The 15,159-nt window shown below is 38.7% G+C and overlaps 1 protein-coding gene and 1 long non-coding RNA gene across 8 annotated transcripts in view; one reads left to right on the plus strand and one right to left on the minus strand.

The window, feature by feature from the left end:
• The window catches only part of NUBPL (nucleotide binding protein like), a 157,050-nt gene that overhangs the window by 117,249 nt on the left and 24,642 nt on the right, over positions 1-15,159 (minus strand). For all 7 annotated transcript variants that reach the window (XM_039538840.1, XM_039538838.1, XM_039538841.1 and 4 more), the window contains one exon: positions 10,723-10,813. In XM_039538840.1, the coding sequence (XP_039394774.1) occupies positions 10,723-10,813 (91 nt within the window). Of the gene's footprint in view, positions 1-10,722; positions 10,814-15,159 lie in introns of those variants that run through there.
• The window catches only part of LOC120405311, a 40,617-nt gene that overhangs the window by 8,229 nt on the left and 17,229 nt on the right, over positions 1-15,159 (plus strand). The window lies entirely within an intron of this gene.

Consider the following 15,159-nt stretch of genomic DNA (forward strand, 5'->3'; position numbering starts at 1 on the left):
TATAATCATTAAGGAAAACCCATATTTTCTCTATTTTCCTATTTGTTTATGTACTCAATAACACTTCAGATCTATTAAACTTCACCGTTTCTCCTGGAATCAGTAAATTTTACTGTATGTGGGACAGGCAAGAACCAGGCAAGAAAATCATGTTAAAAATAGGAAAGTGTGATTGTAAGATGACAAAAAATTAGCAGAAAGAGTCAGGAATATATGTAATATTTAAAACTATTTTAAAATTATTTTTAATTGGCTAGATTTTAAGTTGTCTATGATGTTTTAATATCTCTATTCTACTGAGAAAAGTTACTCTAAAAATGGCATTCTGGATTTTCATATTTATTGCCTGTCAATTTATTCTAGATCAAATATGTTCAGCTTACAAACAGAAACACAAGTACACATGCAAACATATTTATGACTGCCATTCTTAAAAACTCTACCTGAAAGCTCAGAGTTAATCTGATTTCTTCCTTTATTACAGTGGATGATGCATAAGAAAAGTTATGCAGACTAAATTATTCTCTAATTTGCACTTGTGCAACCTAATTGTTTTCAGCAAGGTTGTACAGATGTAACTTATTGGTCCTTGTGATAAATGAGAGGTGGGATAGCAGCCTTTTGTGGACACCCAGCCAGCCAGCCAGCAATAGACTCCTTCTTGGTAGTTGTTCTCTATTTGCTTTACCTGTAAAGAGTTAACAAGCCCACAGGTAAAAGGAAAGGAGTGGGCACCTGACCAAAAGAGCCAACGGGAGGGCTAGAACTTTTTAAAATTGGGGAAACGCTTCCATTTGTCTGTGTTTTGTGGTTCTCCGGGGAAGAGGGGAACAGGGTAGCAATTATGCTGCGAGAAGCTTTAAGCCAGGTATGAAAAACCATCAGATCATACCTAGAGATTACTTATCCGACGAAGTGGGTATTCACCCATGAAAGCTCATACTCCACAGGACTCTTTGCTGCTTTTACAGATCCAGACTAACACGGCTACCCCTCTGATACTATTAATTTTTAGAATCCTTGCGGGCCCCCACCTTCTGCACTCGAAGCGCCAGAGTGGGGAATCAGCCTTGACAGCCCTGTAAATGCATTTTACTGAATAATTCTAGGTACTGACATACTGGCTCAAACTAGTGGTTCATCAAGTCCAAGATTCTGTTTTTGATGATAGTTGCAAATTCCAGATGCTGCTGAGGAGGGTGTTAGAATCCCTTTAAGAGTTAATTATCGACTAATTTGCCTGACTCCCATCAGTTAGTGATTAATGGTTTATATCCTTTTTTAATTCTTATCCAGTGTAATTTAATGTTAGCCATTAAGATGGATAATGAGTATAACTTTTTAATATTTTCTGTGGTCTTAGACTCCATAGGAATCATGGTAATGAGGTTCCACAAGCTAATTACATTTAACTGAGTAAACTGTAAATGTGTTCCTAGTCAGATTTGCTTGAATGGCACCTTGTTCTTATATTATGAGAAAGTATAAATAAAAAAGTCTCTTTTCCCTTCTCTGTACCATTATTTTATTTTCCTGATGATACATGAGAAAGAACAAAATGCAGGCTCATCTCTCATAACTGCTGTCACTACACAGCTAACACCAAGACTAGATTAAGGCAATCCAGGGCCCTAGCATACCTACCATGCCCCTCACTCCCAATAATCCCATCCTTATACTATGGATTGGCATCATGGACCCTGTCCCTGGTGGGAGTGGCAATGGCAGGAACCGGAAGAGGAAGGATTTAGGCCCCACTAAGCAGAGGATTCTGCTGGGGGGCATCCATGACAGGATAGTAACACAGAGTTCTATGCCAGGATGGTGGTGTGAGCAGCACAGTTGAGGTTTCCAGCCTTAACGACTCACTGAGATGAGCAGACAAATTCACCTCTTTCGGATCTAGGATTACAGGCAATCCGCAAGTCAGGAAAAATTCACTGCGATAGTTACACTCTGATCATGTTGTCAAGTTTATCTCCACAACCACAAGGGCTAGAAATAAGTTTGGTTTCTTGGTATTTTTTTTTTTTTAAATTACAGATGAGATTCTGACACCGTGAGACTTCAGAAGCTAGGGTCAGATGAGTAGGCATATAGTGCCAATGCTTTAATATAGCTCTGGTTAACAGAAGTAGTTTAAAAAAAAAAAACACCACTCACCGCACACTTATTTTTGTTATAAAAGTAAACAGAAAGAACAGACTTATTGATTAACATGTAGCTATTTTTATACTGTCTCTTTTCAAAGTAGAACCAAACTAACTGATTCATGTATGCAAAGATTTCAAGATATTCAGTCAGAAGCTGTTTAAAACATGCAAAGTATTATTAATAATAGCATAAAATTGTTAATATTAATCTGCAACCTGACAACAGTTTATCCTGCTTTGATATCAAAATCCAATCACCTTATATACCAGGGATCAGCAACCTTTGGCACGTGGCTCGCCAGGGTAAGCACCCGGGTGGGCCAGGCCGGTTTGTTTACCTGGCACGTCTGCAGGTTCAGCTGATCGCGGCTCCCACTGGCCACGGTTTGCCACTCCAAGCCAATGGGGGCTGCGAGAAGCCACGGCCAGCACATGCCGCGGCCAGCACATCCCTCGGCCCGTGCCACTTCCTGCAGCCCCCACTGGCCTGGAGCGGTGGGAGCCACAATCGGCCAAACCTGCGGATGCGGCACGTAAACAAACTGGCCTGGTCCACCAGGGTGCTTACCATCGTGGGCCACGTGTCCAAGGTTGCCGATCCCTGTTATATACTGTCCAAGATTTAGTTACAAACATGAGCGAAATCTGAAGGTTATATTACATTTTAGTCTCTTGTACTAACTGAAGAAAAAAACCCAGCTTTAAATCTCAAAAGGTGTTGGATAATACTGATTGCTTCTCCATTATGCTAGAATAATTTGATTAAGCTTTTCAGCCTTCTACTTCATGTAGTCAGCAGCATCAAGAATGAGAGCTTCCAAATCCGGAACTGTGAAGCCGGATGTCAGCCAAGCACAGACAGAGGACAGAGGACCAAAGGCTAATCTTGCAACTAGCTATATAATTTGATATATTATTTTAAGGGACACTGCCAAATAGATTTTTTTTTTTACATGGACTAATCTTTTAAAAATATATATATCACCCTTTTAATAGCAGCAAAGAGTCCTGTGGCACCTTATAGACTAACAGACATTTTGGAGCATGAGCTTTCGTGGGTGAATAGCCACTTCGTCATGTATTCGATGAAGTGAGTATTCACCCACGAAAGCTCATGCTCCAAAACGTCTGTTAGTCTATAAGGTGCCACAGGACTCTCTGCTGCTTTTACAGATCCAGACTAACACAGCTACCCCTCTGATACTTGACCCTTTTAATAATATATCCTGATTTTTTTTTAATTTCTATTTTAATTGAATGTTAATTTTTCTGCTCCAGGGCTGTTTTTAAAAGGGTTTGAGAGCTGAACTGACCGAGAAGTTCAACCCCCAATGTCTCTGCCTGGACACATTCACCTGTTACCCCTTTCAGTTTTAGCTTTGCTACTGCCACTGCCTGACATACTTCCCTTTGTAAATCCTAAGGCAATCCAAGCAGTTGCAGTCCCACAAGAGCAGTGCATGACAGTAATGAAGCAAAGGAATGCCTCTATACATAAAGTGCTACCAAATGCACATACTAAACTAACAGAGAAAAAATAATTTCCCCCTAATCTTTCTCTTTTTTTTATTTTAAAGGTCACTCATAACATCAGCTGAGTACAAAATTTTCATATACAACTGTGATTTTTCAAGTTGACCATATCCCTTTAACAACCACAATGTTCCTATCAGAAAAATATACAGTACTTCATTTACCTAAAATGCTATGCATCTAAAAATAATTACAACTTTAGTTTCACACAATATACTACAATAGCTAGAAAAATCAGATTATATTAAAAATTGTGCACTTGCATAAAAATGTTAAACTGTTGAGCATGCACAGATTTATCTAAAAGAAATGCCAGCAGTTTAAAAGGTTAACACTTAACTATTATCCTGCATTAAACAGTATCAGAGTAAAACAATGTTAAAAAATTGAACAAGTAAATGTTTTGCAACCAATGTAAAAATCTATCTTCACTCAAGAATTAGAATAGCCATTTCACGCTAAAAAAATTTGTAACTAGGATTGTTTGAAGACAGCAACAAGGATATTCATCTCGTTTGCTTAGAGGCCAGCACACCACACCCTTCCTAGATATCTCTCGCTCTCCTCCCCCTATTCCCAGTGCCTTATTTTGAGAGCTAAACAAAAAAAATCAAACATTTGACTGAATATTCTATTATTTGTAATGGAGGTGAAATTGGTCAGCTTGAAGAAACTCCAGTCTACTTATTCCTAATGGCTGTATCTTTTTAAATCCAAACTTCAGTTAAAAAAAAATTAAGTCTAGTCATTGCAAAAACAGCCTTCAATGTGAAACAGAAGTAATATCATCTATCTATTGAGTCTGCAGATAACTTGTAAGAAAAGGATGATTCAATTAAACAGACTGGGACAATCTACAACGAGCAACCTTATGTTTTTGGTGTCATCACTAGGCAGAGTTTGGGTTGTGAATGGAGGTTGGGAAAGTATCACTACTTTTTATTTCCTAATGTGATTTCTGATTTACATCTTTAAAAGCTGTATACTGATTCCTGTTCTATTATATCCTGGCCAATAAATCTAAACACACTATATCAAGCTATAGCCACACTAAATGGATTTTTGTGCTAAACCAGTCAGCAGTAATACAGTTAATAACCGCCACAAAAATGAATTGCAGTCATTAAGTTTCAGAATTAACATATTACTGTGACAGCGCACATCTCTTTAGAGCTTTCAGATAAAATTCTCTGCTGGTGTGAATTGGTACAGCTCCAACCTGGCCCATTATTTCAGACCATCTGCACACTTGGGTTTGCATCAGTTCAGATCAAGTAGGTTTTCAGTCTACAGTAAAGTTAACCCCTCTGGTTACCAAGAAAATTAACAGTTTCTTTTTAAAGTGAATCTTACATTTAGGAAATAAATGGAAATTCATGGAAAGAGCCTAAAACTGTACAGTGTGGAATTTTCACAGCACAAATCTGTAGTGACACTAATTGTGGCTGATGCCAGGTTTAGGTCTTCACCAAGTTTGGAGAAGCCGATGATTTTTGACACATGCCAGATTTTCAGTAGTCTTCCTTTACTGGTGACCCTTGTGAAGAATTGAGCCAGCCAAAAGCAAGAACATGCTTTTTTTTTTCCTTTTGCACCTCAGTCTTCACAGACAGCTCAGCTCCCAGACTGCTGCAGCGGGCAGCACAGTACAGGGAGTAGATGAGCAGCCCTCAGTGGTGAAAGAACAGGTTAAGGAATGCTTACAAAAGCTGGACATGCACAACTCCATGGGGCCGGATCTAATGCAGCCGAGGGTGCTGAAAGAGTTGGCTGATGTGACTGCAGAGCCATTGGCCATTATCTTTGAAAACTCGTGGTGATCAGAGGAGGTCCCGGATGATCGGAAAAAGGCAACTATAGTGCCCATCTTTACAAAAAGGAAGAAGGTGAATCCGGGGAATTACAGCCTTACCTCAGTCCCTGGAAAAATCATGGAGCAGGACCTCAAGGAATCCATTTTGAAGCACTTGGAGGAAAGGAAGGTGATCAGAAACAGTCTACATGGATTCACCATGGGCAAGTCATACCCAATCAACCTGATTGCCTTCTATGAGGAGATAACTGGCTCTGTGGATATGGGGAAAGTGGTGGACATGATATACCTTGACTTTAGCAAAGCTTTTGATACGGTCTCCAACAGTATTCTTGCCAGCAAGTTAAAGAAATATGGACTGGATGAATGGACTATAAGGTGGATAGAAAGTTGGCTAGATCGTCGGGCTCAACGGGTAGTGATCAATGGCTCAATGTCTAGTTGGCAGCCAGTATCAAATGCAGTGCCCGAAGGGTTGGTCCTGGGGATGGTTTTGTTCAACATCTTCATTAACGATCTGGATGACGGGATGGATTGCACCCTCAGCAAGTTCGTCCATGACACTAAGCTGGGGGGAGAGGTAGATACACTGGAGGGTAGGGAGAGGGTCCCAGTTTGTCTAGGTCACTCAGAGGATTAGGCCAAAAGACATCTGATGAGGTTCAACAGGAATAAGTGCAGAGTCCTGCACTTAGGATGGAAGAATCCCATGCACTGCTACAGACTAGGGATCCACTGGCTAAGCGGCAGTTCTGCAGAAAAGGACCTGGGGATTACAGTGGATGAGAAGCTGGATACGAGTCAACAGTGTGCCCTTTTTGCCAAGAAGGGTAATGGCATATTGGGCTGCATAAGTAGGAGCGTTGCCAGCAGATCGAGGGAAGTGATTATTCCCTTCTATTCGGCATTGGTGAGGCCACATCTAGAGTACTGCGTCCTGTCTTGGGCCCCCCACTACAGAAAGGATGTGAACAAATTGGAGATAGTCCAGCAGAGGGCAACAAAAATGATCAAGGGACTGGGGCACATGACTTATGAGGACAGGCTGAGGGAACTGGGATAATTTAGTCTGCAGAAGAGAAGAGAGGGGGGATTTGATAGCAGCCTTCAACTTCCTGAAGGGGGGGTTCCAAAGAGGATGGAGCTAGGCTGTTCTCAGTGGTGGCAGACGACAGAACAAGGAGCAATGGTCTCAAGATGCAGTGGGGGAGGTCTAGGTTGGATATTAGGACAAACTATTTCACTAGGAGGGTGGTGAAGCACTGGAATGGATTACCTAAGGACATGGTGGCATCTCCATCCTTAGAGGATTTTAAGGCCTGGCTTGACAAAGCCCTGGCTGGGATGATTTAGTTGGAGTTGGTCCTGGTTTGAACAGGGGGTTGGACTAGATGACACCCCCATTCTCCACTTAACAGACTGAGGGGAAAGAAACTCAGGGCTTCTACTCTGCAAGGGCTTCCAGGTGTTACTCTGTGTGGAGAGGCAGTGGCAAACAGCTGGGACCTGCAGGAAGGGGCCAAAGCTTTAGAGCCACAGAGAAAGGTAACAACAAAAGCAGCTCTCCTTGCAGCTCCAGTTTGCTGGCCCTGCAGCACGATGTAACCAGTCAGGGCCAGCAAACCCTGTCAAAATCTGTGGGCGAAGCGGGGGGGGAGGTTGTGCACATGACCCCACATGCCTCTCTCCCCTCCCCCATTTATTGCCTCTGGCTTCTGCCCAGTGGGAATCAGGGGTCTTGGGGCTCCAGCCCCATGGGGCACACCTGCCGGGGGGTCAGGGCTTCAGCAGGAGGGGGGGCTTAAGCCCCAAAGCCCTGGCAGGCACACCCCAGTTCTCAAACTTCTGAAAGTTGTCGTATGCGGCTCAGAGGGGTCAGTAAGTTTGGAAATCCCTGGTCTATAAGTATCTACATGGGAAACAAATATTTAATAATGGGCTCTCTGATCTAGCACAAAAAGGTACAACACAATCCACTGGCTGGAAGTTGAAGATAGACAAATTCAGACTAGAAATAAGGTGTAAAATTTTAACTGTGAGAGTAATTAATCATTGGAACAACTTCCCAAAGGTTGTGGTGGATTCTCCATCACTGACAGATGCTTTTTCAATCAATTTTGGAAGTGTTTTAAAAAAAAAAATGCTCTAGGGTCTGTGTTATACAGCAAGTCAGAGTAGACGTCACATTGGTCCCTTCAGGCCTTGAAATCTATGAGTCACCCTTAAATTTTTTAGAAGTAGTTGCAGTCTTTTGCTAGTCTTTAGAATGTATTGCTTTATATACAGATAAATAGTTTTGGGCATCACTAAGTGGCAATAAAGTTCTGAAGTATTATAGAAGCAATTAATAGTTCCACTGGAGAAAAAGATGTCAGTATCTTCATAAAAAATTGTATACCCACCCCCCTTTATTTTAAATGTGATTTATAGGTATTATGACTACCACGATCATAGCAAAAATAAACCCAAAATGCCATTTGGGCAATTTCAGTCACTTTTGCTCTCTGCCAACTAGTGAAAGCGATGGATTTTTAAAAATGAAATTTTGCAGTTCACTAGCCCAGAATGTTAATTTGAGTTTTTGGCTAAAATTATTCTGAAGTAAATAGTCATGTTATTTATGTTATAAAAGTAGCATCTGTCCACGTGCAACAGACAGTTTTCATATCCATTCCACACAGATGGGAGATTATCCAATATCTAGTATTCAAGGGTGTCTTTCAAACTAACCTTTACACGTCGATCTTTTCCTGGGATTCTGCATAATATCCCTATTAGACACTTGCAGGCTTATTAATTTACCTAGATTTTGCATAGTAATTTAAGGGGGAAAAAAACCCATAATATCTTACATTTATGGAGCATTTCATCTCCTGGGACCCTAAAAGCATTTTGAAAACTGGAAATATATAGAGAGATTCATTTTATCCATCATTGCAATATGGTAACTGCTAGATAGCTTTGTCCCACTAGGTGTTACGCACCCTCAATCCTCCTGAAATGTGCGGTTGGGTGACAAAATTGAAATCAATGGGTATCTGTACCTCACAGGATCAGTCCATATGGGTTCAATGCTGATGGGTGCTGAGCACTGCGGCCGCAATCCAGCAGGCAAAAAAACTCTAAGCACAGGCTTCAAACCCAGTAGCTTCTATGGAACTTAATTATGCACATAAGTTCTTTACTGAATAAGGATGAATTCAGCACATGCTTAAGAGCTTTGCTCAGCCAGGATCTAAGAGTGCACTGCACTACACAGCTAACTAAAAACAACTAACACAGAAGAGAGAGGGTAAAATTTTGGAGCTACCAATCTTATTAAATCACAACAAAGTCATCCAAGGAAATCTTTAAAAGAAAAAGACATTAAAATTGAAGTAAGATGGAGAGTTAAATCAAAACAGACTTTGACTACCACATCATCCTTAAAACTTCAAACTGATCCTGGGAGTTGTCTCTAAGGTAAATAGTGGGCACCTTTAATGTTCATTCTTCTTGTTTTTACTCAATTGAAGGTAGAAACAATGGTATTTACAGAGTTTTTATATGGAATACTTGAAACCAAACTTTAAAGTTTTAGACTTAACCCAAGAAAATTACCATGCTATTCACAGACTCCAAGGCCAAAAGGTATCATTGTGATCATCTAATCTGACCTCCTCCATGACACAAGCAATAGAACTTCCCCAAAATAAGTCCTAAAACATATCTTTTGGAAAAACATCCAATCTTGATTTTAAAACTGTCAGTGATGGGGTTGTTCCAATGGTTAATTACTCTCATATATGCCTTATTTCCAGTCTGAATTTGTCTAGCTTCAACTTCCAGCCACTGGATCATGTTACAACTGTCTCTGCTGGATTGAACAGCCCATTATTAGATATTTGTTTCCCAGGTATGCACTTGTAGACCGTAATCAAGTCACCCCTTAACCTTCTCTTTGTTAAGCTCAGTATATTGAGTTATTCACGGTTACAGCAACACACACAGAACTGAGAATGCATGGAGCAGCTGAAGTGGTGTGGGAAAAGGGGGAAAGAGCTGGACTCAACATAAGGCCCCAACATCCCACATGAGCAGAAGCAAACTCCACATATCCTATTAACCCCACAAAGATAATGGTATGGATAAAAAGCTACAGGGTGTAACACTTCCTTTTACTTAGCAGTGAATGCCTGTCCAGAAATGTTGTGGGTGCCAATGATTCCTGGTAAAGTTGCAGCCCATTTTTGTCACGTTTGAGCTAAAATTGACATATGCCCTCATTTTGTCCTTGTCTACAGAACTTTACATGTTGACAGTACTGTCCATTTGTCCATTCATCAGCCGAGTGACAATTCTTGATCATCACTGGGTATAGAGTATTGTAGTGATGAGGATGGTTTTGTTTGTGGCCAAATATTATTAATTTTTGTAAATGGGCTCATTTATTGTCATGACAGATATAACAAATCATTAAATACATTCTGTTTTCGTAATTTGGATAGAAAGAGATTCTCCACTGTACCAGGGCTCTGCCTAGGCATTCTGCAGAGGAGAGACATACAAGGAAATTATTGTGGCTCTTGGATTCTCAGGTGCCTGACCCTAGTCTATATTAGACACAGCATAGCCTTGGCTCCTCCAAGCCCCCTTCTCTCCCCACCCCTTTCTTCCCCTTCCATACTCTTGCACCCTTCCTTCTCCCAACAGATCCCTTCTCTCCTCTAATGCCAAAAAGAACATGTACAAGAGGCAGCAAAACTTCCTCTCCAATTTTATACTGGTGGAGGTTTCCCCCTACCCAGGGGAAACTCTCCAGCACAAATCTCCTGCCAAAAAATCACTGTGGTGAACTGGAGAATCTGGCCCCAAAGCATTAAGGGAAAAGACAGGCAAATGCATTATATCAAATGTCTTTAACCATCACCCTTCTCCTCTTCCCTAGATATATTTCAAAGTGTTAGTTTTGAAAACAAATTCATTTGGAAACACTGAAACAATGATCAAAGAAAACAGAACTGGGTACACCAAGTCTTCATTCTTATATTAGTGGCCATTCAACATCATACTTAAAATAGGGCAGATTTTTAGGAAGTACTGAATGAGGTTTGACCGGCAACATAGAAAAAATATTAAAGTAAATAAGACTTTTAAAAATACCTCTCATAACTTGAAGAAATACATTTTCTTCAGAAACTCCATTAGTTATTGAACAAAAAAGTTATGTAACTTTATACTTACTTGGTGATAATTCTGGATTTCCTTTCAAATTCATCATCCTTGGAATTGAAGGGCCATATACATCTGCATCAAGCAAACCAACTGCTTTTGTCTGTAGGACCAAAAAATTGTGAAGGTCAACACACCTTTTCTGCTTCAAGAAAAATTATCAGTTAAGCAAAGTTTCAAAGCTGGCTGCAGAAATAAATGTATGATCTTGATTTCATCCATAATTTAACGCTGTTCCCGCCTTTTCTAAGTTACATTTGAAGCAAAAAGTATTATGCATTAAGTACAACATTGTCCCTCTAGGATTTGAGCCAGTGGATTCAATTGCAAGAACTACACCTCTACCCAGATATAACGCTGTCCTCGTGAGCCAAAAAAGTCTTACCACGTTATATCGAACTTGCTTTGATCCACTGGAATGCGCAGCCCCGCCCCCCTGGAGCACTGCTTTACCGCATTATATCCGAATTTGTGTTATATCAGCTCACGTTATATCGGGGTAGAGGTGTAGTTTCTCAGTAACCAGCATCCTCGCTCACACTATGAAATATTCCTTATTCATGGTGTTTGCTATTCATTATTTATGGAAAAACTACACCACAAACTTCCTTCTCTATACACACACATATATATACAGAAGTGTCACAGTCTGGCAAAATATATTCTGCCTCATTATACTTAAATTTTGACTTTTTCTATATTAACCAACTGGTAGTGGACAAATAAAATGAAATAATAAAAGGTTAAAATTAAAGGTGAAAATATATTTATGGGACCAGAATCCCTGTCTTCAGATTGCCACATGACAGTTAAAAGAAAATTCAGACCGATGAAGCCAACGGAAGCTGTTATATGTGATCCATATTTATTACAAAAGAATGCTTAAAATGTTCTCATTTTTGAATTGCTGCCATTGACAAAACAAATAAAAATATGGGATTATTCAAATATGTAGAGAGGAAATTATTTAGACAAGGAACTTTACATACAAAATTATAACTACTGTTTCCAGGCTTACAACAAAAGTCATTTCAAGAATGGTTAAATAAATTTTAATTTTAGCAAAAAATGTTGTTATTAGCACCGACAGCCGAGATGCACTTCAGGTTACAGCATCTTGTAAACTATCAAGTAAGGAACCAGTCTTATAAGTTCTTGAGCACCTTCAACTTCAATGAAAGTTGATGGCATTCAACACCTTGCAGACTCAGGATCTCAGTAAGCAAACAAAATTTGGGCCTGTTTTAAAGCCTATGGAAGTCAATGAGAGCTTTTCAGTTGACTTAGTTCACTTTGAATCAGGCCATTAATGGCCATGCACCAAAAAAATGTACTTTGGTATTTACTTTGAATGAAGTCTTAATAATAGGAGACCTCACCTCTATAGCATTCTCCTATCACACCTGTGATGAGAAGTAGGGTGAAACAGTTGAGCTCTTGAAAATAATCATATTTGTGACTTCGAGCGTAGAGAGGTTTCTACTGAATATCTTAGAACTTAATAAAGAAGTATCTCTAGCTTTGAACATATACAAATGTGAAATGATATCCATAATGTCATTCAGGTTACTGTGAATTTTATAACAGCACAAAATAGCTTTCATTAATCAACTTTTCCAAGTAAGATGTGTTAAAAAAATCATGAAAGAAATGTACTTAATCAAAATTATAAATATTTAGTTCACTATTTGTTAAATGATTCTGAATTATAAGTATATATTTTAACATTTTAAGTTTTTGAATAGGCAGGATTTAGTTCATAAAAATGTGTGCAACTGAGTGGTAAGTTTGTCGGTTTATTTTACATTATTTTATTACTAGGTTATCAGTCAAGAGAATTAGAGATTTATATTGTTATAACAGAATTCAGAAAGACAGCAATAATCAATTTTAAAGGTTTCATCTTTGCAGCATATAAACATAGTGCACCAAGAAGTATTAGTGATGAAAGTGAAAACTTATTGCTATAAATCGTGGTTGTGATCTTTAAATAAAAAGTAAGAATCAGCTGTCACCATAAACTCAAACTAGTATGTGGCTACATAACATTTTGTTCTGTTTGAATGTGTTTTTTTATCTGAAGACTGGCAGACAGGAAGTATATGTAATCACAGAGATGAAAGCTTAAGATCTCATTTAGTGGGTTGTTTGGTTTTTTTAACTTTTTTTTTTTTATAACATCTTGTGAAAGCTATAAAAAAATACTGTTGTTACTCTGACACATTATACTGTTTCATGCCTAATGCATGAAAGCTGCAATTTAAAAGATCAGAAAGCCCCATTTTTATGCTAGATTTCAGAGGCACCAACAACAGTTTTTGCGCTTCTTTGTTCTTTGACAAAAACGCATATTTTAAAAGATTATAACGATTCCTGACTCAGTCCTTTTATCTATGTCAGCAGCTAATTGAACCCATCAAAACATCATTTTAGGGATTACTTCTGAAATCAAAGTAAATATTACCAGCAGAACCTACCTACTGCTTTAAAACTGATTGACATTCTTCCCTCCACTGCTTTTTATGGGCTTTTTGCAGCAAGTCCCATGAACATCCAGAGAGGTAACTGAATGAGTTTTGGGAACTCCTTGCTACAATTTTGACATCAGATTGAGGGAAGCGAAGGTTTAAGATAATTTCACTGCCACTGACTGAGTTCATGCTCTCTTGCTATACTGCCAAACCATCCCCACCAGAGATGATTTCCTTCTGGGATTAAAAATATTTATGAGCAGCAAATACTGTGCCTATGGAGTGCAACAGATTACATTAAATCCAAGATATATAAAATAAATAAGTGTTCTGGGGAGGATACCTTCATATCTCATGGTCTTCATACTCCAAACATTATTTCATATTATAAATCTGATTGTTATATAAAATACAGTGCTAGCTTAATACATTTCCTCAAAAAAAAACAAACCAATTTAATATGTTTGCCAAGCAATTTTGCCTCTTTCCAGGGTTACAGTTAAAATGAAGTGTTTTTGTAATAACAGAAAAAAAAACCCACAACAGATCCTCTAGTTGCTTAACCTCTCTTTTCTGCAAGCTCAAAAGCCTCTGGTATGTGAAGTTTGTCACACATTTATAGAAAAAGGTCTCTTGGGAACCCTCTGCTAAAACATTGGCAGAACATCACTGTAGACATTGTAGTGTAGGCTTTTCTTCACCAAGCCATTCAATCCCATATGCTGAGAGGGCTCACATCTCCCTAAGGCAGCAGCTTGCACAGAAAAGGTTGGCCTCAGTAAGTGAGCTTTTATTTTTTCCTCCAACCTTTCATTTTGGGCAGCCAAGTATCCCTGGTGTACTAATATCAATCCTTTATTCTATTTTAATTACACTGGCAGAACCTTACTGCAGCTACCAAGGAGTCTTCTAAGATTGGCACAGACTGAAGTATCTCTTCCAATATTTTCACAATGCTCTAAATCCCCACAGGCCCAAGAGAAGACAACTTAAGGGTTCACCAGAATATCATCCTTATCACATTGCTTTATCAGAGCTATTCATCCAGTCTATTTCAGATACTGACCAGAATGTAATGCAGGTATATGAAATCTGTATTTAAAAATAAGAGAATTTAAGGAACTCAAACATTTTTTAAAACAATATGCATTTCAAAAGTAAAACTACTACTTTTACCAATGATTTTCTTAGAAAGGTATAAATATAATAAAAACTAAGGCTGTCAAGCAATTAAAAAAATTAGAGATATTAATTGCACCGTTAAACAATAGAATACCATTTATTTAAATATTTTTGGATGTTTTCTATGTTTTCAAATATACTGATTTCAATTATAACAGAATACAAAGTATACAGTGCTCACTTTGTATTTTTTTATTATAAATATTTGCACTGTAAAAAACAAAAATAGTATTTTTCAATTCACCTAATACAAGTACCGTGGTGCAATCTCTATGATGAAAGTTGAATTTACAAATGTAGAATTATGTACAAAAAAATAACTACATTCAAAAATAAAATAATGTACAACTGTAGAGCCAACAAGTCCACTTAGTTCTATTTCTTGATCAGCCAACTGCTCAAACAAGTTTGTTTACATTTGCAGGAGATACTGCTGCCCACTTCTTATTTACATCACCTGAAAGTGAGAACAGATATTCTCATAGCACTGTTGTAGCCAGCATCGCAAAATATTTACATGCCAGATGCACTAAAGATTCGTATGTCCCATCATGCTTCAACCACGATTCCACAGGACATGCGTCCATGCTGATGACAGGTTCTGCTCGATAACAATCCAAAGTAGTGTGGAGAGATGCATTTTCTTTTTTGGTGGTTCAGGTTCTGTAGTTTCCACATCAGAGTGTTGCTCTTTTAAGACTTCTGAAAGCATGCTCCAGACCTCATCCCTCTCAGATTTTGGAAAGCACTTCAGATTCTTAAACCTTGAATTGAGTGCTGCAGCTATCTTTAGAAA

The sequence above is a fragment of the Mauremys reevesii genome, linkage group 4, assembly GCF_016161935.1.
Source record: "Mauremys reevesii isolate NIE-2019 linkage group 4, ASM1616193v1, whole genome shotgun sequence".
In the NCBI taxonomy this organism is placed as follows: Eukaryota; Metazoa; Chordata; order Testudines; family Geoemydidae; genus Mauremys; species Mauremys reevesii.